The sequence below is a fragment of the Pristis pectinata genome, chromosome 2 (assembly GCF_009764475.1).
Source record: "Pristis pectinata isolate sPriPec2 chromosome 2, sPriPec2.1.pri, whole genome shotgun sequence".
NCBI classification, from domain to species: domain Eukaryota; kingdom Metazoa; phylum Chordata; class Chondrichthyes; order Rhinopristiformes; family Pristidae; genus Pristis; species Pristis pectinata.
In genome coordinates, this window is record NC_067406.1 from 13,794,521 (window position 1) to 13,820,216 (window position 25,696).

General features: G+C 45.0%; 1 protein-coding gene across 2 annotated transcripts in view; it reads left to right on the forward strand.

Annotated features, from left to right (window-relative positions):
* The window catches only part of suclg1 (succinate-CoA ligase GDP/ADP-forming subunit alph), an 87,395-nt gene that overhangs the window by 56,489 nt on the left and 5,210 nt on the right, over positions 1–25,696 (forward strand). For both annotated transcript variants that reach the window (XM_052042446.1, XM_052042456.1), the window contains exon 8: positions 16,287–16,475. In XM_052042446.1, coding sequence (XP_051898406.1) covers positions 16,287–16,475 — 189 coding nt within the window. The remainder of the gene's footprint in view (positions 1–16,286; positions 16,476–25,696) is intronic.

Sequence of the window (25,696 nt, forward strand, 5' to 3'; positions counted from 1 at the left end):
GTGATGGTAGTGGGGACTTGCAGTGGCCTGAAAAACTTGAGCATGTAGATATTAGAAAAGAGGTGGTGCTGAAACTTTTGGAAAGCATCAAGTTAGATAAGTCGCCGGGACCAGATGAGATGTACCCCAGGTTGCTGTGGGAGGTGAGGGAGGAGATTGCGGAACCTCTGACGATAATCTTTGTGTCGTCCATGGAGACGGGAGAGGTTCTGGAAGATTGGAGGGTTGCGGATGTTGTTCCCTTATTCAAGAAGGGGAGTAGGGATGGCCCAGGGAATTATAGACCGGTGAGTCTTACCTCAGTGGTTGGTAAGCTGATGGAGAAGATCCTGAGAGGCAGGGTTTATGAACATTTGGAGAGGTATAATATTATTAGGAATAGTCAGCACGGCCTTGTCAAGGGCAGGTCCTGCCTTACGAGCCTGATTGAATTTTTTGAGGATGTGACTAAGCACATCGATGAAGGAAGAGCAGTAGATGTAGTGTATATGGATTTCAGCAAGGCGTTTGATAAGGTACCCCATGTGAGGCTTATGGAGAAGGTGAGGAGACATGGGATCCAAGGGGACATTGCAGTATGGATCCAGGACCGGCTGGCCCACAGAAGGCAAAGAGTGGTTGCTGAGGGGTCGTATTCTGAGTGGAGGTCGGTGACCAGTGGTGTACCTCAGGGATCTGTACTGGGACCTTTACTATTTGTGATTTTTTTATAAAGGACCTGGATGAGGAAGTGGAGGGGTGGTTAGTAAGTTTGCGGATGACACGAAGGTTGGGGGTGTTGTGGATAGTTTGGAGGGTTGTCAGAGGTTACAGAGGGATATAGATAGGATGCAGAGTTGGGCTGAGAAGTGGCAGATGCAGTTCAACCCAGATAAGTGTGAAGTGGTTCATTTTGGTAGGTCAAATATGTTGGAAGAATATAGTCTTAATGGTAGGACTCTTGGCAGTGTGGAGGATCAGAGGGATCTTGGGGTCCGAGTCCATAGGACGCTCAACGCGACTGCGCAGGTTGACTCTGTGGTTAAGAAGGCATTTGGTGTATTGTCCTTCATCAATCGGGGAATCGAATTTAGGAACCGTGAGGTATTGTTGCAGCTATATAGGTCTCTGGTCAGACCCCACTTGGAGTATTGTGCTCAGTGCTGGTCACCTCACTACAGGAAAGATGTGGAAGCCATAGAGAGGGTGCAGAGGAGGTTTACAAGGATGCTGCCTGGGATGCGGAGCATGCCCTATGAAAGCAGGTTGAGGGAATTCAGCCTTTTCTCTTTCTCCTTGGAGAGATGGAGGATGAGGGGGGACCTGATAGGGGTGTATAAGATGATGAGAGGTAGATATTCAGAGGCTTCTCCCCAGGGCTGAATTGGTGGCCACAAGAGGACATAGGTTTAAGGTGCTGGGGAGTAGATATAGAGGAGATGTCAGGGGTGTTTTTTACTCAGAGAGTGGTGAGTGCGTGGAACGGGCTGCCGGAAATGGTGGAGGAGGCTGATACGATAGGGTCTTTCAAGAGGCTGTTAGATCGGTACATGGAGCTGTGTAAAATAAAGGGTTATGGGTAAGCCTAGTAATTTCTAGGGTAGGGACATGTTCAGCACAGCTTTGTGGGCTGAAGGGCCTGAATTGTGCTGTAATTGTTCTATGTTCTTCTATGTTCTATGTAAGGTGTTACGGACTCAGTGAAAGTCCCTTTAAGATAGAGAGTGTGTGTGTATGTGTGTGTGGGGCGTGCTTATGTCAATAGAAGATAAAGGACGTAATGACGTTGTTGGAGAAGTCAGAAGAAGAAGAAGGATAGAGAGAGAGAGAAGGGAGAGAGACACCAGCCTGCTTGTTTTCTCTATCGATGGATGAGAAACAATAACTGTGTCTGCCACTGAAATCCATGTATGGAAGTTGGAAGTAATCCGGTGGAGTTCACTTTGTTGCTGACCTGTAGAGGGAAACAGGTATTTGTGTGTGGACGACCACGATTCGGATGCTTTTCGGGGTGAGGAAGTCACTACCAAGTAAACACTGAAGTGTCGTTTGGGTTCCATCGTGGAACATTTGGGTTTCGTATTTACTCTCTCTATGTTTCTCTACGTCTACGTCTTATCTTCAGACAACGGTGGTTGTTGAAGAAGCCCTTACTCATGTTTCACCTTATGGCTTGCGGAACTGAACTTTTAAGAACCATTCCGGAACTGGGAGTTTTGGACTTTGCCACACACACACACGAAGAGTTTAGTTTTGGGGTTAACGTTCGAGGTTTAACATTTTTTGAATTCTAACATACTAACATTTTTACTTTTATTTTACGTATTGTCATAAGTAGTAATTAATAAAATAGTTTTTAACACTGAATCATGCTCAGTGTGTTTCTTTTGTTGCTGGTTCGTGACAAAGGGAGCACTTATCTCAGGAACATCTCCATGTTCTTTCTTCCTCATCAACTTGGGAGGCAAGTTGATGAGAAAGAAAGAAATTGCTTCGAGAGGATTGGATGAAATTAGTTGGTAGATGTTTGTGTGTAACATAATATACTATCATAGGCCAGTTGAGCTGAATGGTCAGTTTCTGTGGTGTCGATACAATTTACAGTGCAATTTTCAACACTGTTGCTAAATATTCTGTGTTGTGACAATTGTGCACAATATTGCCAGGGACTAATATTACACTTATAATAGTTTTGTTTGAAGGGAGAATATTTGCATGCTGCAGCAGATCAGGCAGGTAAAAGTTGAATAGAACTGAAGCGTATTGTAGTGGCTGCTACCGCGATATGAAAGCAAGACACTAGTCGGTGGGCTGCAGAACAAAAACTGATTTATTTTCCCGCCTTGCGTGGGCCTTTTAAGAGGAACGGTTCCCACCCACCGGAGATGGAAATGACGTATACACTATGTCATCAAACTTTTCCCGTGCGCGGGTTCTCCCTGTTGCTCAGGGAAGACGAAGACGCAATGGCATCTTGGCCCTCGCCGCTCCGATGACGTGTGACCTGACCGCCGCGCCGGTTCGCTTGCTCGGACAGTGAGTCGCTACACAACGCCCGCCCCCCAAAACCAGCAATACGGTCCCCAAGGTTTGCGGGCTGTGCTAGCCGTTGCGTAGGAGGTCGGCCTCTGCGTCGCAGTGTTGGGACCTTGACCAGCTGTTGTAGATCTAAATGGGCCGGTTTGAGGCGGTCCATCGTGAAGACCTCTTCCTTGCCCCCAATGTCCAAAATAAAGGTGGACCCATTATTCCTGATGACCCAGAACGGCCCCTCGTATGGTTGTTGCAACAGTGCCCGGGGTGTGCCCCTGCGAACGAAAACGAACTTAGTCTCGTAGTTCCTTGGGCTCACGGGATGGGGCTTGACCATGCCGCGAAGTGGGAATCGGTGCCAAGCTGCCAAGCCTCTCGCGCAGTCTTTCCAGGACTGCCGTGGGTTGTTCCTCTTGGCCCCGAAGGGCAGGTATGAAATCCCCTGGGACGACCAGGGGCGCCCCGTACACGAGTTCAGCTGACAAAGTGTAGAGATATTCCTTGGGGGCCGTGCATGTGCCGAGCAGGACCCAAGGCAGTTCGTCGACCCAGTTAGGACCCTTCAGGCGGGCCATCAGGGCTGATTTTAGATGGTGGTGGAAACATTCCACCAACCCGTTTGACTGAGGGTGGTAGGCAGTGGTGGTGTGCAGTTGAGTCCCTAGCATGTTCACTAATGCAGACCAGAGGCTGGAGGTAAACTGGGTGCCCAAGTCTGAAGTGATGTGGGCCGGAACATCAAAACATGAGATCCAAGTTGTGAGCAGTGCCCGGGCGCAGGAATCAGTCATGATGTCGGATAGAGGGGTTGTCTCTGGCCACCTCGTGAACCGGTCCACGATGGTAAGGATGCAGCGGGATCCTCTTGAAACTGGCAGAGGACCAACGAGGTTGACGTGGATGTGGTCGAACCTTCTACGGGTAGGCTCAAACTGCTGTGGCGGGACCTTGGTGTGTCATTGGATTTTTGATGTCTGACAGTGCGGACAAGTCCTGGCCCACTCACTGACCTGTTTGCGCAGACCATGGCAGACGAACTTGCTGGCGACCAGTCGAACAGTTGATCTGATGGACGGGTGCGCCAACCTGTGTACCAAGTCGAAAACGTGTTTCCGCCAGGCTGCAGGAACTGTAGGGCGGGGTTGACTTGTTGCGATGTCGCAAAGGAGGGTCTGCTGACCTGGACCGATTAAGAAATCTTGGTGCTGCAGGCCCGAGACAGCTCGTCGTCGGCTTGCTGTGCGTCAGCCAGGGCCATGTAGTCAAGACCCAGGGACAGGCTATGGATGGTCGGTCTGGAAAGCACGTCAGCAACGACATTGCCCTTTCTGGAGACATGTTGGATATCTGTTGTGAATTCAGAAATGTAGGACAAATGTCGCTGCTGACGAGCTGACCAGGGATCGGAGACCTTGGAGAAGGTGAAGGACAAAGGCTTATGGTCAGTGAAAGTCCTGCTGTCTAAAAAGTACCGGAAATGCCGGACCGCCAGGTACAGCGCTAGAAGTTCCCGATCAAAAGTGCTGTATTTCAGTTCAGGTGGTCTAAGGTGCCTGCTGAAAAATGCCAAGGGTTGCCAACGGCCTTCGATTAGTTGTTCCAGTACTCCACTAACCGCGGTGTTGGATGCGTCCACTGTGAGGGTGGTTGGGACGTCTGTCCTAGGGCATCACGGCGTCTGCCAGGGCGTCCTTGGCCTTAACGAAGGCAGCCGCAGCCTCGTCGTTCCAGGCGATGTCCTTGTCCTTGCCAGACGTCAGCAAGAACAAAGGGCGCATGATAAGGGCTGCTGCAGGGATGAACTGATGGTAAAAGTTGACCATCCCCAGGAAGTCCTGCAGGCCTTTGACCGTGTTGGGAACGGGCAAAATGGCGGATAGCATCTACCTTGGCGGGTATGGGTGTTGCTCCTTCGCTGGTGATTCTGTGGCCGAGGAAATCGAAAGAGTCAAGTCCGAATTGGCATTTGGCCGGGTTGATAGTGAGGCCGAAATCACAGAGACGGGAGTACAGTTGGCGGAGGTGGGAAAGGTGTTCTTGGCGGCCACGGCTGGCGATTCGTATGTCATCTAAATAAGTGAACACGAAGTCCAGGTCTCGGCCTACCGCGTCCATCAGTCGCTGGAAAGTCTGTGTGGCGTTCTTAAGGCCGAACGGCATTCGAAGAGGCTGAATGGAGTGATGGTTTTGGGGATGTCGTCAGGGTGGACCGGGATTTGGTGGTATCCCCGGGAAAGGTCCACTTTGGAGAAGATGTGGGCCCCGCATAGGTTCGCTGCGAAGTCCTGGACGTGAGGGATGGGGTAGCGATCTGGGGTGGTGGCGTCATTCAGCCTGCGGTAGTCACCGCAGGTCCTCCACCCTCTGGTGGCTTTGGGGACCATGTGCAGGGGGGAGGCCCAGGGGCTGTCTGACCTGCGAACGATCCCCAGCTCCTCCATGCGGCGGAACTCTTCCTTTGCCAGGCAGAGCTTGTCTGGAGGTAGTCGTCATGCTCGGGCATGAAGGAGTGGCCCTGTGGTAATGATGTGGTGCTGCACCCAGTGTTTGGGCATCGAATTTGTAAACTGAGGTGCCAAAACCAATGGGAACTCAGCTAGGAGCTTGGTGAACTCGTTGCCAGACAGGGAAACTGAGTCTAGGTGCGGGGCTGGTAGTCTGGCTTCTCCCGGGGGTAGGTTTGGAAAGTTCTAGTGTGCACTAGCCGCTTCCCTTGCAGGTCGACTAACAGGCTGTGGGGCCCGAAGAAAATCGGCTCCCAGGAGTGGCTGGGCGATGGTGGAAAGGGTAAAGTTCCAGGTAAAATGGCTGTCGTCGAATTGTAATTGAACTGTACGGGTACCAAAAGTCTGTATCGTTGTGCCGTTTGCGGCATTGATTACAGGACCTTGTTGCCTGTTACGAGTGTCACGGCCAGTCGGGGGCAAAATACTGACCTCTGCTCTAGTATCGACAAGGAAACGACTCCCGGACTGCTTGTCCCGAATGAATAGGAGGCTGAGTTGGCGGCCAGCCGCCGTAGCCATCAGTGGCGGCTGGCCCTGGCGTTTCCCTGAAACTTGCAGGGTGGGAGGCATCGACAGGCCTCCGTGCCCCACCTCTGATGGTAGAAACACAGCTGGTTGCCAGTGACGTCGTCTGTGTTTCTGGGGTGTGGTCGCTTGGTTGCTGGGACTGGTTTAGGTAGGCGTTGGGCCCGCGACCTGGCGATTTGGCCGACGGACGACCCGCTCTCGCGTTTGGCTTTCCACAAGACATCTGCCCGGGCAGCTACCTCATGTAGGTTGCTGAAATCGGCGTCGGGCAACAGCAGGCGAATGTCATCAGGTAGTTGTTCAAGGAAGGCCTGTTTGAACATTAGGCAAGGCCTGTGTTCCTCAGCCAAGGCCAGCATCTCGTTCATTAGGGCCGATGGGGATCTGGCCCCCAGGCCGTCGAGATGAAGCAGGGGGGCAGCACACTCACGACAGGAGAGGCCGAAGGTCCAAATAAGAAGGTCTTTGAAAGCCGGGTACTTATCCTCCTCCGAAGGAGACTGGATGAAGTCTCCAACCTGGGCGGCTGTCTCCTGGTCCAGAGAGCTGACCACATGGTAGTACTTTGTGGAGTCAGAGGTGATCTGCCAAAGTTGGAATTGTGCTTCAGCGTGGTCGAACCAGACGCTGGGCCAAAGTATCCAAAAGGTGGGCAGCTTGAGTGCCACTGCGTTGGCTGCTGTGTTGTCGTCCATTGTGCAGGTCCAAAATCCATTTGGACCGTCGGGGTCACCAATGTAGCGGCTGCTACTGCGATGTGAAAGCAAGACACTAGTCGGTGGGCTGCAGAACAAAAACGGTTCCCGCCCACCAAAAATGGAAATGACGTATGCGCTTTTCCTGCGCGCGGGTTCTCCCTGTCGCTCGGGGAAGATGAAGACCCAACGCCATCTTGGGCCTCGCCGCTCCTACAACGCGTGACCCAACCGCAGAGCCGGTTCGCTTGCTCAGACGGTGGGTCGCTACAGTATACTATTTGTTACAATGCATTACCATATTTAGTACACTCCCTAAATCTATACTTGGCTAGGGCGACAGATTACCTTCACTATATACACATGACTCTTCCCGTAAACTGGACAGCTTCCACCCTAAGTAAGCCTCAGTCTGTTCAAAACTGCTGCCTGCATCCCAGGTCCAGTATACCCATCACCCTTTTGTTTGCTGACCGACATTGGTCCTGATTCGGTGAAGCTTTACACTTAAAGATCTGACAATATGAAGTCATTTTATGGTGCTGCCCTTCCATTTCTCTATGACCTTGTACTTTCTTTTCCCTGCAAGCCTTCAAGATTTCCCCCTTCCCACCCCACCCCCCAAGTATGGCCTCATTTAGTGCCAGTGATCCAGGTTCGATCCTGATCTAGGGTTCTGTCTGTGTGGAGCTTACATGTTCTCTCTGTGACCACGTGTTCCCCTTGGGTACTCCAGTTTCCTCCCCATCCCAAAAATGTGCAGGTTGGTAGGTTAGTGGACTACTGTAAACTACCCCTGGTGAGGTGGGTGGCAGGAGAATTGGGAGAGTTGATGGGCATGTGAAAGAGCATGGGTTAAAGGGAAATGAGTGGGGGAGTAGAACTGATGGAAATACCATGAGAGGTAGCATAGACTTGATGTGCCAACTGTGTCAGAAGCATATATGAAACTATTTTTAAATAAGATATTCGTTTCTAAAATAAAATACCTCCTGATAGTCATCTGTTCTGGTACCTCTTTAGTCTCGCGTTCTGTTGATGTTCCTATGAAGTGCCTTTGGGTAGTTTATTCTGGTAAAGGCACTATATCTGCAAGCTTTTGTTTTAATTGCACTGAAATGATGGAAAGGACATTGGACTTTATTAACCTGTGATCAAGTGAATCGAAGGTTCCTGCTAATGTGTTGTGCTGAATGAAACAACAGTCCCTCCCTAGTTATGAATGGGTTCCATAAGTCTATTTTATCCGTAAATTGGAAAGTACACAATCACTCAATATGGTAACCATACCTTCACAGTATTGTAGTGAATGGTGTTGATGAGGGCTAATTAACATGATCATTTATTTATAGTCTTCCCCTGCCTAGTTACAGTGGTACAGAATTGGGATGTCCCACACTTAGTGGCTAGTTTTGATAGGCTTGAAGTATCAGTGGATTTTATATTGTTTAATAGCATATCATTGCTTAAGTATCAATTTCCAAAGCAACTGTCTCTTAAGTGGATGGTTCTCACATTGAAACTGGCAGCCTCTTTTCTTAGAGGGTATGATTACAGCAGGGAGCATACATGGAAAAAAACCTTTTACAAGACTGGTTCTTATTTGAATTTAATAATATTTATGGGAGCTAGCTTGTATTTATGTCCATAAGTCGGGCATTTGTAACCCAGGGACGACCTGTATAACTCCATTTCTGTCAGTAATTGTGCAACTAAGGCCACTCCTAGGTTTGTTCCTTGGACTGTGCAGATTCTGCAGTTGCAAGACTGCAATTCTGCAATCTTTGGCAAACTGGGGAATTGGGCGTGGAGGGAGATAAAATCTGCTGCCCCTAATCTCTATTCAGAGCTCCCTTGTGGGGCTTGGCTGCGCAGAAGTGGATTTTTTGCTGATGCCTTCAAATTCATTGTTTCAAGCTTGTGTCATCTGTTAATGTCTGTCTGGGTTTAGGTATAAAATGGTTTCTTGTGGAAATATGAGAAACTTCTCCAATGCAACTCAAGGTGGGCAATTAATTTCTAAAACTTCAAATTGTGGATTTAGTTTCTCCATCTCACATTGGTTGAATTTGCAGAACTTCAACTATTAAAATAGACTAAGTTACTGATAAATTTTATAGTTTAGGCCATGCCACGACTATTTTTTTTAAACAAAATTAGTTTCATCAATGTGAAGCTAAAACCAGAAGGTCAAGAGCTAAAGCCACCGTTTACCTTGTCAAGTTCCTACTCAGCAGAACAAAACCAATTTCAGCAGTTTTGTCCATAACTATTGCACTTCATTCCTAGTATTTCTGTTTATGGATTTGAAGCAATTGACAATATCCCTCAGTGTAGTCTGATGCAGAAAATCAAGTCGCATGGGATGCACAGTTGGATTCAAAATTGGTCGTGGCAAACAAGGTAGAGGTGGAGGGGTGTTATTCTGTCTGGAGGTCTGTGACCAGGATAAATGCTGGGATTTCTGTTTGTAATATATGAAAATATAGGTGGTCTGATTAGTAAATTTGTGGATGGCACAAATTGGTAGAAAAGCAGACAACGAGGCTGGTTGTCAAAGAGATACAGAAGGATGTAGTTCAGTTGGAAATTTGGGTGGAGAAATGGCAAATAGAGTTTAATCTGAACGAGTGTGAAGTGATGCACTTTGGGTGGTCAAAAACGAGAGGAAAATGTATAGTAAATGGTAGGACCCTTAGCAGTATTGATGTACAGAGGGATCTTGATATGTGAGTCCATAGCTCCCTGAAAATGCCAACACAAATTGAGAGGGTGGTAAAGAAGGCACATGGCATGCTCGCCTTCATCAGTGAGGGCAATAAGTAGGCAAGTCATGTTGTAGCTGTATAAAAATTTAGTTAGACCTCCTTGGAGTATTGTGTGCAGTTCTGGTCGCTGCTGTGCAGGAAGGATATGTAGGCTTTGAGAGGGTGCAGAAGATATGAAAATGTACTTTTTAAGATGTACTTTGGACACTTTGGTCACATTGGAAATATGCATGTTCCAAATTAAGTTTTGTTAGGTCTGGAGATGATGTTGTCCAGAAGGTTCTTCAGAAGTCAAGAATGAGATGAAAGTCTTAACTTTCACGCAGATTTTTTTTTCTTGCCTGGTACTTTATGGCTTTTCCCCAGGGCTGAATTGGTGGCCACAAGAGGACATAGGTTTAAGGTGCTGGGGAGTAGATATAGAGGAGATGTCAGGGGTGAGTGCATGGAATGGGCTGCTGGCAACGGTGGTGGAGGCGGATACGATAGCGTCTTTTAAGAGATTGTTGGATAGGTACATGGAGCTGAGAAAAGTAGAGGGCTATGGGTAAGCCTAGTAATTTCTAGGGTAGGGATGTTCGGCACAGCTTTGTGGGCTGAAGGGCCTGAATTGTGCTGTAGTTTTTCTATGTTTCTATATTTCCCAGGATGTTACCTGGATTGGAGAGCATCAGCTATAAGGAGAGGTTGGACAGAGTTGGATTGTTTTACATGGAACATCTGAGGCTAAGGAGTGACCTGATCGAGGTTTATAAAATTATGAGAGGCATAGATAGGATAGATTGTCAGAGTCTGCTTCCCAGTACAGAAATGTCAAATACTAGAAGGCATAGCTTTAAGGTGAAAAGGACAAAATTTAAAGGATATTTACAAGGCACTTTTTTTTCCACAGAGTGGTAGGTGCCTGGAATGCAGTGGCAGGGGAAGTGGTGGAAGCAGGTGACATAACAATGTTTAATGAAGCATCTAGATAGACACTGTGAATAGGCAGGGAATAGAGGGATAAGGACCGTGTGCGAGGTATAAGGAGGGATTAGTTTGGCATCATGTTGGCACAGACATCGTGGGTTTAAAGACCTGTTCCTGTACTATTCTATGTTCTATGAATCACTTCTGCAACAAAGACCTGGAAACCCATCCTACCGTCAAAATCTATGTATGTTTTGGCTTTAGCCAAATGAGTGATACATATAGATTTAATGACACCTCTTTGCTTCTGTGCGGTGTCCCTATATGTAAAGCCCAATTTCTCATGGAAGTGTTCTTTCTTGTATTTCACTAATTTTTAAGAGATTTTAGAATGTATTTCTTCCATTTCCTACCTTGGTGCTGTTTCCTGACCTAAAAGTACTATGTCAATGCAAGTTGTTCTTGCTGGGGTATAGCTTTGAAGATGCTGATTTCTTTGGCAGTTTGCCCAAAGAAATTAACCTGTAGACATAACCAGTGAATACTCCGAGAGAAAGAGTATCGCAGATTAGCAGGATGCTGCCTACATTCCTCCAGTTTCTGCAGTTTTATTGGACTGCTGTCAAGGTGGGAGCACATACTAATTTTATGTCTAACCCAGCTGTAACCTATAAGATCCTAAGGGGGTATGACCGGATACATTTTGGGAAGTTTCCACAAGTGGGAGAGTCTTGAACAGGGAGACATAAATATAAGATAAGGGAGGAGTTATTTAAAATGGAAGTGTGTAGTGATTTCTTCTCACAGACGGTGATGAATGTCTGGAATTGTCTGCCCTGAATTGATAGAGGCGTTTAAAGAAGAGGTGGATAAATTTTTGAAAGATTGGATATTGTGGGTTATGGGGAACTAGCATAGAAGAGTTAAGGCCTGGCACAGATGCACCATAATTGTATTGAATGGTAGGGCAGGCTTGAGGAGACAGATGGCCTTTTCCTACTCCTTTTTGCTGTGTTTTCATGTTCTTGTGAGATTTGACAAGTAAGTTTAACCTAGATATTGAATCTGAAACCTCCCTGATCAGCTTAATCTAACCTAACCATGAGGGAAACTCGTCATTCAGTGTTCTTTCAGCCTTGACCTGATTTAGGTCCGATACTCGAGCTGTGACTTTTCTGTTGGGAGGAATTTAATTTTATGCAAGTTTTCTGGGCATTTCTATTCTGGCAAATTGGATTATTTTTTCAAAAAAGAAATTTAGGATCCCAGACACTGATTTGATGGTAACTGTGCTATCTCATTAAATTCTTAACTTTCTTGAATAATTCTGAGTGCTGAAGCGCTGTGCAATGGGCGGTGAGGATTTGATGCTGATCACACTGAAGATTGCGGCTGGCACAAAGGCCAGATGGTAGCGCTGAATGTAACATTAATCTTGGTTGCTGCTGTTTCTCTCTGGACTTGAGTTTGAACATAGACCAAAGGAACAAGATGTTGATTTCCTTTTTAGTCTGACAGCTCTTGAGTGACACCAAAAAGTGTGGTTTAAGGCATTGTCAACACAGCATGTTGGGGATGTTCAAAAGGAGGCTTAGGTTTGGCAGATGCTTGTCGGGGGAATTTGACTCTTGACAGTTTTGTTTAAATTTCTCGATTATGTCTGTGCACATAGAATTACCATACTTTTGAGTGTTTGTTTTGGTCTTGGACATCTAATGCACAGCAACATTCTTCTCGGCTCCCCAACCCTTAACTTTTTGCTAGGTGATGTGGAATTACAGACAAGCATCTTGTATCTATGAAATTTTATTCCCCTCTTTGATGCTTTGCATCTGTTGGGATTTCTTCGTTAGTCTGGTGAGATTACTGAAAGGCAAATGCCAGTGCAGTTGTCCAAGTCCAGAAACAGGATCTAGATCAACTGGGAAAGTGGGACAAGGAATGGCAGATGGAATTTAACCAAGACCAGTGTGCAGTGATGCATTTTAGAAAATTAATCCAGCGCAGGACATACACAGTGAATGACGGGGCCCTGGGGAGTGTTGCAGAACAAAGACACCCAGGAGTACATGGTTCCCTGAAAGTGGTGACACAAGTAGACAAAGTGGTGAAGAAGGCTTTTGTTCACTTGTCTTCATTGGTAGAGGCATTGAGTACAAGAGTTGAGATGCCATGTTACAGCTGTTGGTGAGACTGCACCTGGAATATTGTGTTCAGTTCTGGCCACCATACTGTGGGATGGTTGTGATTAAGCTAGAGAGGGCTCAGAAAAGATTTACAAGGCTGTTGTTGGGACTGGATGGCTTGAGTTATAAAGAGAGATTAAATAGGTTAGGACTGTTTTCACTGGAGCAAAGGAGGCTGAGGAGTGACTTTATAGAGGTGTATAAAATCATGAGGGGCATAGATAAGATGGATTGTCACAGTCCTTTTTCCCAGGGTAGTGGATACTGAAACTGGATGGCATAGGTTTAAGATGAAAGGGAAAAGATTTAAAAGGGGACTTAAGGGCCAAGTATTCCCACACAGGGTAATGGGTGTATGGAATGAGCTGCCAGAAGAAGTGGTAAAGGTGGGTACAATTACACAACATTTAAAAGGTATTTGGGCATATATATGGAATAGAAAGATTTAGAGAGACGTGAGCCAAACACAGGCAAATGGGACTAGCTTGGGAAGGCACCTCAGTCAGCATGGATGAGTTCGGCTGAAGGACCTGTTTCCATGCTGTATAACTCCAATACTCTATGAGAAACAAATTCATAATAAGGAATGTATAAGTAAGTAGTCTTCCACATTCTACACTTGCAGGTAATCACTGTGCCATTTCCCTTAATGTATTGCTGTGCTTTGGAGCATTTGACAGTAACACTTGATGGGCTGGCATTGGTGGTGTAGTAGTTGGTGCTGCTGCTTCACAGTTCCAGGGTTCTGGGTTTAATCCTGACCCCGGGCCTGGTCTGTGGAGTTTGTCTCCTCTCTGTGGTTGTGTAGGTTCCTGCCAGTTGCTCTGTAAATGATCCAAGTGTGTAGATAAATGGGAAAAGGGCACAAGGGCCATGATGGGTATCAGAGAGAATAAGTTGCAGTATTACAGGCAAAAAGGGAATGAGACTGATGGAGTTACTCTTCAGGGAGCCAGCGTGGACCGAATGGGTCCCTTTCTCCACAAAATTCCAATTCATGTAAAACAGCTGAGGAACAGTCCACAGTCAGTGAGGATAGGCAGCAACACCTCCACCACGATTATTCTCAACACTGGTGCCCCACAAGGCTGCGTCCTCAGCCCTCTATACATTAACGACTGCGTGGCTAGAGTCTGCTCTAACTCTATCCACAAGTTTGCTGATGACACCACCTTAGTGGACCGTATCTCAAATAACGATGAGTCAGAGTACAGGAAGGAGATAGAGAGCGTAGTGACATGGTGTCATGACAACAACCTTTCCAAAAGAGCTGGTCATTGACTTTAGGAAGGAGGGTGGTGCACATGCACCTGTCTATATCAATGGTGCTGAGATTGAGAGGGTTGAGAGCTTCAAGTTCCTCTGAGTGAATGTCGCCTGTTCTGGTCCAACCATGTAGACGCCACAGCCAAGAAAGCTCACCAGCACCTCTACTTCCCCAGGAGGTTAAAGAAATTTGGCATAGTCCCTTTGACCTTCACCAATTTTTATCGATGCATTATAGAAAGCATCCTATTTGGATGCATCATGGCTTGGTACAGCAACTGCTCTGCCTGTGACTGCAAGAAACTGCAGAGAGTTGAGGGCACGGCCCAGCGCATCACGGAAACCAGCCTCCCGTTATGGACTCTTTGTCTATACCTCGCTGCCTCGGTAAAGCAGCTAGCATGATCAAAGACCCCACCCACCCTGAACATTCACTCTTCTCCCTTCTCCCCTCTCCCATCAGGCAGAAGATACGAAAGCCTGAAAACATGAAACCAGGATGAAGGACAGCTTCTATCCTGCTGTTATAAGACTATTGAATGGTCCCCTAGTATGATAAGATGGACTTTTGACCTCACAATCTATCTTGTTATGACCTTGCGCCTTATTGTCTACCTGCACTACACTTTCTCTGTAACTGTAACACTTTATTCTGCACTCTGTTATTGTTTTCCCTTGTATTACCTCAATGTACCATTGTACTGAGTTGATCTGTATGAACGGTGTGCAAGACAAGTTTTTCATTGTACCTCGGTACATCTGATGATAATAAACCAATTTACCTCTTCAGCCACTGTCCTCATCCTTGCACAGCCTTGCATTCTTATGGCCTCTTCTCAAAGCCTCAAACTTTCCTATTGCCATTGTAGTATTCTTATGGATGCGCTCAAACTTTCTTTGCCTAGGCTTTCACTGCTTCAATTATTTCCCTGTGCTAAAGGCATTGCCTGCTCTGCTACTTCTCAACCACTGCGCTGCTTATTTTATTGACCTTTTGTTAATCTTTATGTTTTGTCTCTTTTAATCCAAAATTTTCTTTCCTCCCTCTCAAAAATCTTTTTATTTGTGCTTTTGGTTCCTTTAATCTAAGATGCCATTTTCTCTCCAATTTTTATTTTTTGGCCTTTTCTCATTTGACACCAAGTTTTTTGGAAAGCTTTTCTTTTTGACCAATCTTCTGATCATCCTTCACAACTTTTCCCTGATGCTGATGAGATCCACTTCTCATTTTCCTCTGTGACCTCAAGACCTCATTCTGTTCTGCTGTATAAATGAGAATTGTAGTTTCTAATACAAGTTGCAGTCGAAGGCCCAGGGACTTGAGTTTGGAAAATGTTGTACATTATAGGATGGGTACTTTCTTATATTGGCATTGACATGTGTAGAGTCATACAGCATGGAAACAGGCCCTTTGGCCCAGCTTGTCCATGCTGAATGTGTTGCCCAGCAAGCTAGTCCCATCTGCCTGGGTTTGGCCCATAGCCCTCTAAATCTCTGCTAGCCATGTACTTATTTTAAATGTTGCTAATGTCCCCCACCTCAACCACTATTTCTGGAAGCTCATTCCAGCTACATACCACCCTTTGCATGAAGAAGTTGCCCCTGATGTCCCTTTTAAACCTCTCGCCTCTGATCTTAACCCTATGCCCTCTTGTTTTAAGTGTTCCCTCCCTGGGAAAATGACTGCACTTTCGCCCCATCTGCTCTTCGTGATCTTGTGTTACCTCTCTCAGGTCACCCCCTCAATCTCCTATGTTCCAGGGAATAAAGTCGTAGTTTATGCAACCTCTCTTTGTAACTTAGGCTCCCAAGTCCAGGCAACATCCTAGTAAGTCTTCTTGCACTCGTTCTAGTTTAATAACATCTTTCTTATAATGGTGACCAAAACTGTGCACAATACTCCAAGTGCGGCCTCACCAACATCTTGTATAACTGCAACATAACTTCCCGACTCCTATACTCAATTCCCTGACAGAGTGCTATACTATAATAAAGAAGGGAAAAATACAGCTTTATTGAATTATACTACGCTGTGATTGTAAAATTATTTTGTTTTTAACCAACTTCTCTAACATGGTCATAATTTACTTGAATAAACAGTGGACCTGTTTTATTAGAACCTTTTCTCATAAAGAAGGTGTTGTTAGCAAAGTTGTCAGTTATGGTCCATCTATTCTGGATCCAAGTGATCAATTTAGGGTGAAGTTACCAGTCACCTTGTTATGAACTAGAGCTGTGCATGGGCCAGATTAGGTAATTAAGCAGGCCAAGTTTCCTTCCCCAAATGTTCATGAACCAGCTGGGGTTTTTTTAGTGACAATATGTCATATAATTGGTTTTTGTTTTTTTATTCATAGTACAGTAAAATCCTATCGTATTTTTCAGTGATTAAATTGCTATTTCTTGTTTTACTAGGGGCCCAATGCTAAGCCAGTAGTGTCGTTCATTGCTGGACTTACTGCACCCCCAGGCCGGAGAATGGGTCATGCTGGTGCCATCATTGCTGGAGGTAAAGGTGGAGCCAAAGAGAAGATTGCTGCCCTTCAGCATGCTGGTGTGGTGATCAGCATGTCTCCTGCCCAGCTGGGTAACACCATACTAAAGGTAAATATTAGTTTAAGATTTGGAGTTTGCAGAGTGTAAGACTTGAGCCCTGGATGTTTCCCAGTGTCTGTAAGATCTGCATTTCAACTCCCCTTGTAATGTGAACTGTTGTGACTTGGGAATGAGCCACATGGAGCCTGGATCTGTAGCTGTAAAAGGTCTTTATTCAGCACAAGCAGACATTCAGGAGTAATATATTTAATTTTTTTAAAAATGGGCCAACCAAGGGCAATGCGTAGTTAAGTGTTTAACTCAACCATTCAGATATTGCTGTGAACAGAGTTCCCACACTTCAAAAGACACCTGCGGCCCCACAGCAGACATCGAATCCCTCCTGCTCGTCTCTCTGATGCTTATTTGTCTCTACAGGCTGTACATACGTTAGGCATTTGTAACTCGAGTAGATCTGTATTCAGGAAGACCTGGATCATCGTGCACTGGATTATCTGTCCCCAGCTGTTTCTCATAGGTCCAATATTTACACGAAGCCCGTGGCAGGCTCATCAGCTATCTCTCCTCATTGCTGTATTCACACTCATCAACTGACTGGGCTGGCACTTCTGGATCTACCTCATCACCTTCCTTTTCAGTATTCCTGCTGAGTTCCTCCGGCATCTTGTCTGTTGTTCTTTGTATCTATCTGGCCTGGTTTACACATTGTTTAACTGTTCTCAATGCTTTGCTTGCAAACTGTGTCTGACACCTAGTTGTCTCCTGCAAGTATTTCCATTATCAATTCCATAAGGACCATAAGATAAAGGAGCAGAATTAGGCCATTCAGCCCATTGAGTCTGCTCTGCTATTCAATCATGTTGATTTTTCAACCCCATTCTCCTGCGTTCTACCTGTAACCCTTGACCCCCTTTACTTATCAACCTCTGCCTTAATGACTTGCCCTCCACAGTCCTCTGTGGTAACACCACCCTCTGGCTGAAGAAATTCAGTTTTAAAGGGGCATCCCTTTAAAGGTTCTGAGGCTGTGCCCTCGGATTCTAGACTACTACTAATGGAAACGTCCTCTTCACCTCCACTCTATCATGACCTTTCAGTATCTGGTAGGTTTCAATGAGATTTTGCCCCCTCCCTATCCTCCTGAACTTCATTGAGTACAGGTCCAGAGATATCAAATGCTCCTTGTATGATAAGCCTTTCACTCCTGGGATCATTCTTGTGAACCTCCTCTAGACCCTCTCAAGGGCCAGCACATACTCCTTTGGATACAGGGCCCAAAATTGCTCTCAATATTCCAAATGCAGTCTGACCAAATGCCTTTATAAAGCATCAACAGGATGTCCTCGCTTTTATGATCTAGTCCTCTCAAAATGACCGCTAACGTTGCATTTGCCGCCTTTATTACCGACTCAACCTGCAAATTAATCTTAAGGGAATCCTGAACCAGGACTCCCAAGTCCTTTTGCATCTCCAATTTTCTGAATTCTCTCCCCATTTAGAAAATAGTCTACACCTTTTATTGTGCATAACCCCACACTTCCCTCTGCTATATTCCTTCTGCCACTTCTTTGCCTACTCTCCCAACCTGTTCAATTCCAGTAGCAAACAAAAGACATGGAATGAAATAAAAGAACACATCTACGACTTCTCCCTTTTGTGCCATTGCCAAGGTTTCTTCTGCACACACTTTTAGAAAAAACACTCTGCAATGAAGGTTTCCCAAACAAGTGTACATGTACCCCTTTGGTTTCCCAATAGTACCTGCCACACCACCAAACAGCCTCAGTAGTTACACTAACATAGGTGCACATCCTCCATTGTGAGTGCCCACCAAGCAAGTGTACATGCCCCTATGTCCTGAACTGAATAACCACGTACCACAACCTGTGACTCTGTCACACCAAACCACCCAGAGCTGTCTGGTAGCTGTTCCCTCACACATACAATTGCATTTTACATCTACCTCTCCAGTACTCAACCATGATTCTTTGAAATCAGAATCAGGTTTATTATCACTGACATATGTTGTGAAATTTGATGTTTTGCGAAGCAGTACAGTGCAAGACACAAAAATTATTATAATTTACAAAAATAAACAGTGCAAAAGAGGAATAACAAGGTAGTGTTCATGGACCGTTCAGAATACTGATGGCAGAGGGGAAGAAGCTGTTCCTGAAACGTTGAGTGTGGGTCTTCAGGCTCCTCTACCACCTCCCTGATGGTAGTAATGTGAAGAGGCATGTCCCAGATGGTGAGGGTCCTTAATGATGGATGCCTCCTTCTTGAGGAACCGCCTCTTAAAGATACCCTCGATGGAGGGGAGGCTTGTGCCTATGATGGAGCTGGCTGAGTCCACAATCCTCTCTAGCCTCTTTCAATCCTGTGCTTCGGAGCCTCCATACCAGGTAATGATGCAACCAGTCGGAATGCTTTCCACCATACATCTGTAGAAATTTGCAAGAACCGAATCTCCTCCAAACTCCTAATGAAGTAGATCTGCTGGGTTCTGCCTTTGTGATTGTGTTGGGCCCAAGAAAGGTTCTCTGAGATGTTGATGCCCAGGAACTTGAAGCCGCTCACCATTTCCACTGCTGACCCTTCAATGAGGAGTGGTGTGTGTTCTCCCGACCTCTCCTTCCTGAAGTCCACAATCAATACCTTGGTCTTGCTGAGGTTGTTGTTGCGACACCACTCAACCAGCCAATCTATCTCACACCGCTTCATCACTATCAGAGATTCTGCCAACAACTATTGTCATCAGTGAATTTATAGATAACGTTTCAGCAGTGCCTAGCCACACAGTCCTGAGTGTAGAGAGAGTAGAGCAGTGGGCTAAGCATGCATCCTTGTCATGAACCCCTGGTCATTGGCCCAAACAAATCGACTTAAAAATACTCACCCCCTTGTTGAAATCACTGGCCACGTAATGGGTCACAAGCGGATCCTGGATGAACCCCCAAATGTGACTTTGAGCCACATGAAGACGAGCTGTAGATGTAAAAGTTCTTTAGTCAGCTCAAGCAGACATTCAGGAGTTAACCTGGTGGAAGATTCTCTCCTGGATGATCCCTCTGTAAAATCTCACTGAACTCAAAGTATATTGACATTTTCTACTCTTTAAGCACAAAGCTAACAGCAGGTGGATAAATACAGTTTCAACTTCAACACTTTTGTGGCAAATGGCTCAGTAGGGTTACACATTTGCAATGGGAGCATATTTCAACTGACAAGAACACCTCTGAATATTCAAACATCTTTATTGGGAAACCACACACCTTAAAAAGCCTTTTTTTGTTCCCACTTCATTGAGGAATGGCTCTCTGCAGACAACAGTGTTTATTCAAGCAGCTTCCTTGTCCTTGATTGAAGACTGTTTTAATTAGCTGCTACCAAACTCCTAAAAGATGTCACTGACTGCACAATTCTAACGTGAACTTTTCTCACACTTCCAGCTGACCTAAAGTAGTTCTATCATTAAAACTCATCTTTCTAATTGAAATGGATTTAATCTTAAACCACACTTCAGCACAAGTATTCCTTTATGTCACTCTGACATTCTGCATTATTCATTTCCATTTCATAGAATCTTTCTCAGAAAGTGGGTGGTTTGCCTGCTCTGCATGTGCCAGGTTTTTGGAAAAAACATTGGCTAGGTTAATGTTAATGTGGAAGTGTTGTCTGAAGGAGTGGAGGGTGCAAGTCCTCTTACAAGAAGGAAATAACTTCTTTGAAAGAGAATCTACTTGCTTATTCCAATTGACAAGCGATCTTGTAGATACCTGTCGAACTGAGTCTTTTAGTGTGAAATTTACAAATTCGGTGTTTCGTACGTTTCTATTTTTGACCCACACCATTAAGCTGAGGTGACGCTTGACAGAATTTATTGCTCATTTGTAATCTAGGACTCTCAGTACTGATTCTGATCTTGAAGGTAATATTGCTGTCTTTCTCCCTCTTTCATATGCAGCAGATTAAAGGTTCACTGAAAACATTAAAATTTCCTATTCCTGCTGTTTCTCAGCAACTTATTTTAAAAGAAAACCATGGTCGAGTGCAACTGAAAGTACTGAAAATAGCAGCATAGCTTCTGGTACAGTGTGTTTTCAGGTTTCAACATTTCAATAAAATGTCGTTTTTAGAGCTCAATTTAAAACACAACACCATTATTCCAGGACTTGCTGTGCTCTGACTCGTCTAAGCAGAGTGCTCGGCTGACTTGCTCGTCTCGCTGCTTTGTTTTTCTTATCCAGCTGCTATCTATCTTGCCTAGCTGTAGCACGCCTCTTTGCTCAGTGTGGCCTCCTTTTCTGTTGTGTCACTCTCATTGGCATGTTTCTTCTGTCTGGCAGCTCTGCTCACAACACTGCTCTGCGTGTTGCTTTGCACTGCAGGCTGCTGCTTTCCTCTCCGTAGTGGCAGTCTACAAAGCAGCCTGATACACTGTCATCCGTGCTGTTGGGCAACTTGACATGCAACCCCGCTGGCTTTCCCTGCTGTATTGAACTGAGGCATACATAAGATGGGTTCCTGAGATGACTTAAATGAAGACTGCTGCTGTTTTAACAAGAAATACTAGAGCCACTGAAAGTTAGGATACAAATGTTTGCATTTTTGCTCTTTCGTTGCTTCAGCTTCAGTCATTTTATAGGTGGTCATTCCAGGGAAAAGCAGTTGATGCTGGCTACTTTAGAGCCTTTCCAAGCCACGTCAAACATTTTTCAATCTGCGCATCTTCTGACTTTTAAAGCTCATAGAAATTGAAATTCAGAATGCATTTCCATTCTGAAAGTATCTTTAGAGTAACTGGGAAAGATGGATTTTTTAAAAACATTTATCAGTTTAATCTAAAGGATTGATGATGCTGTCCTGGTCACTTACTCGAAATTTCAGGTCACAAGGATGGCAGCATATAGAAATATCACACTGTCACAGTCTTCAGTCTGTAATCATTTCAGTTGCAGTGGTGACCATACAATGGCTAAGCTGGATGGTGTGTGCATTCTGATTAGTGTGTCACAGGAAGGATGTGTTTGTACTACAGAGGAGATTTATAAGGATCTTGCCAGGATTGGGCAGCTTTGGCCCAAGTGGAAAGACCCGGAAAAGGTTGTCTTTTTTTTGAAATGGATGAGATTAGAGTGTTTAAAATAATAAGGTGTCTAGACAGAGTGCAGAGGAAGGACTTGTTTCCTTTAGTTGGGGGAGGGGGGGGTTATTAATTGTCAAAGAATGAGGGCATTGAGGAAGAATTTTTGGACTCAAAAGGGTGATGGGGGTCTGGAACCTGCTGTCTGAAGAGGTGTTGGGGCAAAGACGTCCACTGCCTTTAAAGGATACTTGCGTGAACACTTGGAAGTCCTGGGACTTAACGAGGCTGGGGACCAAGAGCTGAAAAAGTATGGCAGAGCTGGATCCCTTTTTCCACGCAGTGATATAACACACCTTTGCTCATTGCGGCCAAAAAGTTCTATTTTAACTTCATCAGTCTACAGGACTTGTTTCCAAAATGTATCAGGCTTGTTTAGATGTTCCTTTGCAAACTTCTGATGCTGAATTTTGTGGTGAGGATTCAGGAAAGTTTGGAGAAAAAAGGGTGCAGAATTTCATGAAAAGAACACCTCTCCAACTGTTAAGCAGGGGGGTGGATCGATCATGCTTTGGGCTTATGTTGCAGCCAGTGGCACGGGGAACATTTCACTGGTAGAGGGAAGAATGAATTCAATTAAATACCAGCAAATTCTGGAAGCAAACATCACACTGTCTGTAAAAAGGCTGAAGATGAAAAGAGGATGGCTTCTACAAGAGGCTAACGATCCTAAACACACTTCAAAGTGGACTACCTCAAGAGGCACGAGCTGAAGGTTTTGCCATGGCCCTCACAGTCCCCTGACCTAAACATCATCGAAAATCTGTGGATAGACCTTAAAAGAGCAGTGCATGCAAGACAGCCCAAGAATCTCACAGAACTAGAAGCCTTTTGCAAGGAACAATGGGCGAAAATCCCCCAAACAAGAATTGAAAGACTCTTAGCTGGCTACAGAAAGCATTTACAAGCTGTGATACTTGCCAAAGGGGGTGTTACTAAGTACTGACCATGCAGGGAGCCCAAACTTTGGCTTCGGGCCCTTTTCCTTTTTTGTTATTTTGAAACTGTAAAAGATGGAAATAAAAAAGTAATCTTGCTTAAAATATTAAAGAAATGTGTCATCTTTAACTTTATGCCTTTTGGAAATCAGGTCATCTTTTACTCGCTTAGCTATTCACAGTAACAGAAATTTTGACCAGGGGTTCCCAAACTTTTGCATGCCACTGTACCTGCAATACTGTCCCCTTATCTGAAAAAGGATGTAGTAGCATTGGAGGTGGTCCAAAGGGGATTCAGGAGGATAATTCCTGGGATGAGAGGGTTGTCCTATCAAGAGAGGCTAAACATTTTGGTGCAAGTTGATGGGCTGATAAAGAAGACCTATGGCATGCTTGCCTATGAGTTCAAGAGTCAGGAAGTTATGTTGCAGCTTTATAAAACTCCATAGTTAGTTCGCATCTGGAGAATTGCATTCAATTCTGGTTGCCCTGCTATAGGAAGGATGTGGAGTCTTTGGACAGGGTGCAGAAGATGCTGCCTGGATTAGAGGGCATGTGCTGTAAGGAGAGGTTGGACAGAATAGGGTTGTTTCTCTGGAGTGGCAGAGGATAAGGGAAGACCTGGTAGAAGTTTATAAGATTGTGAAAGGCACGGATAGAGTAGACAGCCAATATCTTTTTCCCAGGTTCGAAATGTGTAATAGAGGGCATGCATTTAAGGTGAGAGGGGTTAAGTTCAAAGGAGATGTGTGGGGTGAGGTTTCTTTTACACACAGTGGTGGGTGCCTGGAGTGCACTGCCACGGGTGGTGGAGGCAAATATGATAGAGGTACTTAGGAGGGTCTTAAGCACGTGAATGTGCAAAGAATTGTGGGATATGGACCATCTGCAGGCAGAAGGGATTAGTTTAATTAGGCGTCATTTGCTTAATTAGTTTGGCATAACATTGTGGGCTGAAGGGGTTGTTCCTGTGCTGTACTGTTCTATGTATTGCTTGTAGTTCAGAAGAATGAGGGGTGACCTTTTATAGCATAACATCCTACGAGGCTTGATCCTGTAGATGTTAAGATATTTTCACTAGTGTGAGAGTGGAAACAAAAGGACATAACTATAAAATAAGGGGCCAGTCATTTAAAACTGAGGTGCTTCGAAGTTGCTTCTCAGTGAGTTTTATCTCAGTTGCTGTTTGTGGGCCTTGCGGTGCATAAATTGGGTGTCGGGATTTTCTAAAAGACTCTGGGAGCTAGATTTTAAGATAATTCCTACCTTGTGGAACACTGGGTCATCCTGAAGGTGGTTTTATTTGAATGCAAATTTATTTCTTTTTTTTGACATAGCAGAAAGAGCAGTTTGACTGCAAAGGTCTCTCATAATATCCACCTTTGCTCTTTGCACAAAATAGCAGTCAGGTGTGGCAGAATTTCATCTGGTTCACAGAGGCCTTTTGCAGCTATGTGCAGGCTGCATACAAATTCATTCTAATGGTGGGTAAACCAATGGTTAACAGTGTTTCACTTCAAACAAATTAACTCGTTATTAATTTGTATTATTGACGTGATATGCTGGGTTTATTGATGGAAAAATGCCATGGGATGAGAGGTATCTGTCAAAACAGATTTTCCAAATGTTAAAGACTTATTTCTAAAATACTTACTTTGGATTGCTTTATGAAGAGCTGGCACAGACTTGATGGGCCAAATGCCCACCTCCTGGCTGGAATGTTTTTGTGGTTCAGGCAACTAGCAGGGTCTCGGCTGAATGAAACCACAGGTTTAATAATGGGTGCTTAAAACTAACTGATGTAGTCTGCCTGCATCTTCAATGTAGTGTGAAATTTATTCCAGAAAATTTGATTTCTTGTGTGGCATTTTCAGACTGGCTTCCCTCAATGAAATCAGTTAGTGATTGTTGTTATCTGGAGGTATGGATGGCCAATCCAGCAAATGCAAGTTCAAATCTCAGTATTTGAATTCACTTTTTAAAATAAGCAAATATCTGGTATCATCGAATGTGACCAGAAAGTTGTCAGGTCAGTGAAAGAGTTTTAAAATAAAAATGTCCTTTTGGGATGGGGAAAAACTGCTCTGGCCATATCTCGGTACATGCTAGATAGCAGTGGCTAATCATTGTGGTTTCACTCTGAAGTGATCCATGAATGCAGCCAGGGGTGGGCAACAAATTCTGGCCTTTGCCAGCAAAATGATGCAGCTCTACAAAACTCTGGTTAGACCACACTTAGAGTACTGTGCCCAGTTCTGGTCGCCTCATTATAGGAAGGATGTGGAAGCATTGAAAAGGGTGCAGGGGAGATTTACCAGGATGCTGCCTGCTGGTTTAGATAGTGTGCATTATGAGGAGAGACTAGGGCTTTACTCTTTGGAGAGGAGGATGAGAGGAGACATGATAGAGGTGTACAAAATATTAAGAGGAATAGACAGAGTGGACAGCCAGCACCTCTCTCCCAGGACACCAATGCTCAATACAAGAGGGCATGGCTTTAAAGTAATGGGTGGGAAGTTCAAGGGAGATATGAGAGAGTGGTTGGGGCATGGAATGCACTGCCTGGGGTGGTGGTGGAGGTAGGTACATTGGTCAAATTCAAAAGATTGCTAGATAAGCATATGGAAGAATTTAAAATGGATATGTGGGAGGAAGGGGTTAGGGGTTCGTCTTAGGCGAGGTTTAAAGGTCGGCACAACATGGTGGGCTGAAGGGCCTGTATTGTGCTGTATTGTTCTATGTTCTATAAAACCCATGTCTCAAAAGAAATTAGCAGAATCAAGAGCTGCAAAAACGAGTTGGAAAGGAATTGCTCCTGTGCCAGTCTCACAGTGTGGAAGCTAATTCATCATGTAATCCTGAGGGCAAATGAAGTGGTTTGAACATCAACTGCATAGCGTTAGACTGGGATAACTTTATTAAAAGCCAAATGGAATTCAAATTGCCGTGGTGCACTTGGTGTAGGTGCTTTAAGTTTATGAGGGCAGCTGGTTCCTTTTTAATCACTTTTTGTAGAAATTGAGTGTTAATTTATAAACCAATCAACAGCCCACCAGTGACCAGTTGATTAAAAGGTATCTGCAGACTCCATATGGCCAAAATTCTATGCCACCTGCTTTTCTGGTCCTCTGCCATACAACAGCTCTTCATATCACTCTTTCATCTTCTTGAAGTTGGTTTTCCTT